Here is a 4,640-nt window from a genome sequence, read left to right as displayed (position 1 = left end):
GACATCCTGAAAATAAAAATGGAGCTGGAGGAATCAGGCTCCCTGACTTTAGACTATACTACAAAGCAACAATCATCAAACAATATGGTACTGGCACAAAGACAGAAATATAGATCAGTGGAACAGGATAGAAAGCCCAGAATTAAACCCACACATCTACAGTCAACTAATCTATGACAAAGGAGGAAAGAATATATAATGGAGTGTTTGATTTTCTTGTTCATTCACTGTGTCTCATGTTTTGAGTACTCTTAGGCCAAGTTAAATAAGGAGAAGAAAACATAACATTTCAAATATGGCCATTTGATTAAGAGGTATTAGTTATTTTACTAATTAAAATTTCATAGATAAATAAACTGAAGCTCAAAGAATTAAAGTAACTTGCACAAGATAAAGCTATCAATGGATGAACATTAATATAAATCTTGAAATGTAAATCCAAAACCCATATTCCTTTTGATAAACTATGATGTATTTCTAACTAAGAGTTAATAATTACAAGGTAATGGGACAAGCCCTTTTCCTATTAGAGATTTCTACAATATGGTTTCTACTGCAATATGCATTTCATTGTTTTAAGATTTTCAGGTCATGTACGAAGTGTTCCTAAAATTACCTGTGTTGAAGGATAAGATTTTTTTCCTTTAATTTCTAGTCCTTCAGAAACTATTAGTTTTGTAAAATATGAAATCATAAACTTGGGGTCACTATATATCAAATTGCTAGAGAAGTTTTCAAATACTGAATCACAAACTCTGTACCTAGTGTGATATAAATTGACCTGCCACCTCTCTGTGTGAGTCACATTTTCTCTGCTTCAGGGAGTCCAAATATGAATGAGTCAAAATCCCTGACTTCTGGAAGCTTAGAGTCTAGAGTTCCCATCATGGTTCAGTGGTTAACGAATCCAACTAGGAATCATGAGGTTGTAGGTTCAATCCCTGGCCTGGCTCAGTGGGTTAAGGATCCAGTGTTGCCATGAGCTGTGGTGTGGGTTGCAGACGTGGCTCGAATCCCGTGTTGCTGTGGCTATGGCATAGGCCGGTGGCTACAGCTCCGATTAGACCCCCAGCCTAGGAACCTCCTTATGCTGTGTGAGTGGCCCTAGAAAAGGCAAAAAGACACACACACACAAAAAGAAGCTTAGAGTCTACTTCGTGAGTTAGAACTGTCCTCAGTCCATTGTACTACACAAAAACTAACAAAAACAAAGAAACAAAAAACGGTTATAAATGCTAATAATAGTAAAACAAAACTTTATAGATCTCCTAAATATATAAGGAATATTGAAGATGAATATAGTCCCAAAAGTGGTACCAGATAAGGTTTACAGTCTTGGAAGAGATTGAAATAGTAATTAGTTCTCTGTGACTGGGGTCAGATTAGGGGTGATTTGAACTAAAAATAAAAAACTGGGGGTTGAATTTCTATTACTCTTGTTGACCAGCTTGTATCTCATGCGTTAGAGGGCATTAACCATGGGAGAAAGCAAAGGGTATTAAATATCAAAGGTAGAGACAATTTGGTGGTAAGAACAGCTCCATATAACAGCCACTCATTTTTCGGTTATGAGCCCATTTTAGAGGCCATAAGCATGTTGGATCAGTTTTAACACTATTGTGTAGTAGGCTTTCATACCTTTAACCTCTCTTCTTCTAGTTTATTAATGTAATTACCATCATTTACATTTTTTACTATTTTCTTCCTTCAAGTAGCAATGGTAAGGAAGCCCATGGATAGAGCAAATCAGTCTGTGGTGTCAGAGTTTGTGTTCCTGGGAATCACCAATTCATGGGAGATCCAACTTCTCCTCTTTGTGTTCACCTCCACATTTCACGCGGCAAGCATGATGGGAAACTCCCTCATTATGCTCACTGTGACTTCTGACCCTCACTTACACTCCCCCATGTACTTTCTGTTAGCCAACCTCTCCTTCATTGACATGGGAGCTTCTTCTGTCACTTCTCCCAAGATGATTTATGACCTTTTCAGGAAACATAAAGTCATCTCCTTCAGTGGCTGCATTGCTCAAATCTTCTTCATCCACATCATTGGTGGTGTGGAGATGGTGCTACTTAGAGCCATGGCCTTTGAAAGATATGTCACCATATATAAACCTCTCCATTATCTGACCATCATGAGCCCAAGATTGTGCATCTTCCTTTTAGTGGCTGCCTGGATAATTGGCCTTGTCCACTCCATGGTTCAACTGGCTTCTGTGGTAAACTTACCCTTCTGTGGGCCTAATGTGTTGGACAGCTTTTACTGTGACCTTCCTTGGTTCATCAAACTTGCCTGCATAGACACAGATCAAGTAGAGTTCATGGTCACAGCCAACAGTGGACTCATCTCTGTTGGCTCCTTCTTCATTCTGATCATTTCCTATATAGTCATCATTCTCACTGTTAAGAAACAGTGTTCAGTGGGTTCATCCAAGGCACTGTCCACACTGTTAGCTCACATCACTGTGGTCATCTTATTCTTTGGTCCTTTGATATTTTTCTTTATGTGGCCATTTCCTTCCACACCCCTGGATAAGTTTCTGGCCATCTTTGATGCAGTTCTCACTCCTTTCCTGAATCCTATCATTTACACCTTCAGGAATCAAGAAATGAAGGTGGCAATGAGGAGAGTATACAGACAGCTAGTGTATTACAGGAGGTCTCTTAAGTGATGACTGTATTGTAATTGCCTTCATTGATTACTGCTGTTCATTGTGGTCAAACTCATAGAGAAACTCTTGTTTGTCCTACCTTAAATTGACTGTACACTGATACTGAATCTACTCTGTCTTTCCATTAGGAGGGCAGAACATGTACTTTTGAGGAAAGAGAGTTGCATGTAAAATACTTATAACCAAAGATTATAATAATCTTGAGCCTCAATTCCTAGGGAATAATATTTATATGAAGTAAATTTTAGGAACATCTAAGAGAGAAGCTTTTTTTAAAACCTTCAGAACAGGAAGATATATCCCCTAATCCACCCTACTTCAAGATGACTTTATCTTAGCTTTACTACATCTGCAAACACCTATTTTCAAGTATGGTTACATTCGCAGATATTGGGGCTTAGGCTTTCAACATGCCTGCTTGGTAGACACAAGTTAACCCACAGTAGAGGTGTAGGTAGTAAGGGTATCTCTAAATATGAATGATTATAGGATAGCTACCTATTAGTGAATGAAAATGTATTTAAAAAATATATTGCGGGGGGAGCGAGATAGATGGGGAGTTTGGGGTTAGGGGATATGAACTGCTACATTTGGAATGGATGGGCAATGGGGCCTTACTGTATAGCACAGGGAACTGTGTGTGATTGGTTCAAATTGAAGAAACATTGTAAATCAACTGCAATTATTTTTTTGGCTTTTTGCTATTTCTTTGGGCTGCTCCCGCAGCATATGGAGATTCCCAGGCTAGGTGTCTAATCAGAGCTGTAGCCGCCGGCCTACGCCAGAGCCACAGCAATGCAGGATCCGAGCCACATCTGCAACCTGTGCCACAGCTCACGGCAATGCCAGATCCTTAACCCACTGAGCAAGGGCAGGGACCGAACCCGCAACCTCATGGTTCCTAGTCGGAGTCATTAACCACTGCACCGCGACGGGAACTCCTCAACTGTAATTTTAAAGTTAATAAAGTTAATAAAGTTTAAAAGTTTAAAGTTTTAAAGTTAATAAATAAAATAAATAGTAGAAGGAAATTTAGCTCTTTCATAGGCAGTTACAGAGCATGGGGAGTTCCCTTTGTGGCTCTATGAAAATGAGCCCAACTAGTATCCATGAAGATTCAGGTTTAATCCCTGGCCTCACTCAGTGGGTCAGGGATCGAGCATTGCTGTGAGTTGTGGTGTAGGTCACAGAGGCTTCTCAGATCCGGCATTGCTGTGGCTGTGGCATAGGCTGGTGGCTGTAACACTCCTTCGACAACCCCTAGCCTGGGAATTTCCATATGCCCCGGGTGCATCCCTAAACACTGAAAAGAAAAAAAAGTAATGGAGCATGTAAAGTGAGCACAAGGCACAAGAAATTATCCTTGTTAGCTAAAGAATCCCTGATAACTAAGAATATTACACATGGTAAAGAATAATATTTACTTCTTTTAGTCACGAGCAGAACAAATACACCAGGATGAATTTGTCATGTCATTCCAACGGAGAAAACCACATTCTAGTCTTCCATCAATATAGTGGTAAAGCACTACTAAGTTTTAAAAAATAAACACATCAAAGTTGAGCTATGGAAACTTTACCAAAATATTAACATATATCAGTTTTTACTTTCATTCTCATTATTTAAATACTTATTATTTATATTTATATATGAGTATATATGACCAAGGCAAACAGAAATTACTTCTTTTTTGTTTTGTTTTGTCCTTTTAGGGCCCCATTTGTGCCATATGCAAGTTCCCAGTCTAGGGGTTGAATCAGAGTTGTAGCTGCCAGCTTACACACAGCCACAGCAACAACGGATCCTTAACCCACTGAGCAAGGCCAGGAATTGAACCCACAATCTCATGGATACTAGTCAGGTTTATTGCTGCTGACCACAATGGAAACTCCCAGAATTTACTTCTTGAACCTTCTACACCTTTCAATCTCCACTAACTGTGTTTTGTCCTTTACTGCTTTCTTTC

At 39.2% G+C, this 4,640-nt stretch overlaps 1 protein-coding gene across 1 annotated transcript; it reads left to right on the top strand.

The window, feature by feature from the left end:
* Nucleotides 1-1,717: 1,717 nt before the first annotated feature.
* Nucleotides 1,718-2,674, top strand: LOC125136098 (olfactory receptor 4F3/4F16/4F29-like). Its single transcript, XM_047796737.1, has one exon. It carries the CDS (start codon nucleotides 1,718-1,720, stop codon nucleotides 2,672-2,674), a length of 957 nt encoding a protein of 318 aa, XP_047652693.1.
* The last annotated feature ends 1,966 nt before the right edge of the window (nucleotides 2,675-4,640 follow it).

Source organism: Phacochoerus africanus, chromosome 9, assembly GCF_016906955.1.
Source record: "Phacochoerus africanus isolate WHEZ1 chromosome 9, ROS_Pafr_v1, whole genome shotgun sequence".
NCBI classification, from domain to species: Eukaryota; Metazoa; Chordata; class Mammalia; order Artiodactyla; family Suidae; genus Phacochoerus; species Phacochoerus africanus.
The sequence above is the reverse complement of the archived record's forward strand: the minus strand, read 5'-3'. Positions and strand labels throughout refer to the sequence as shown.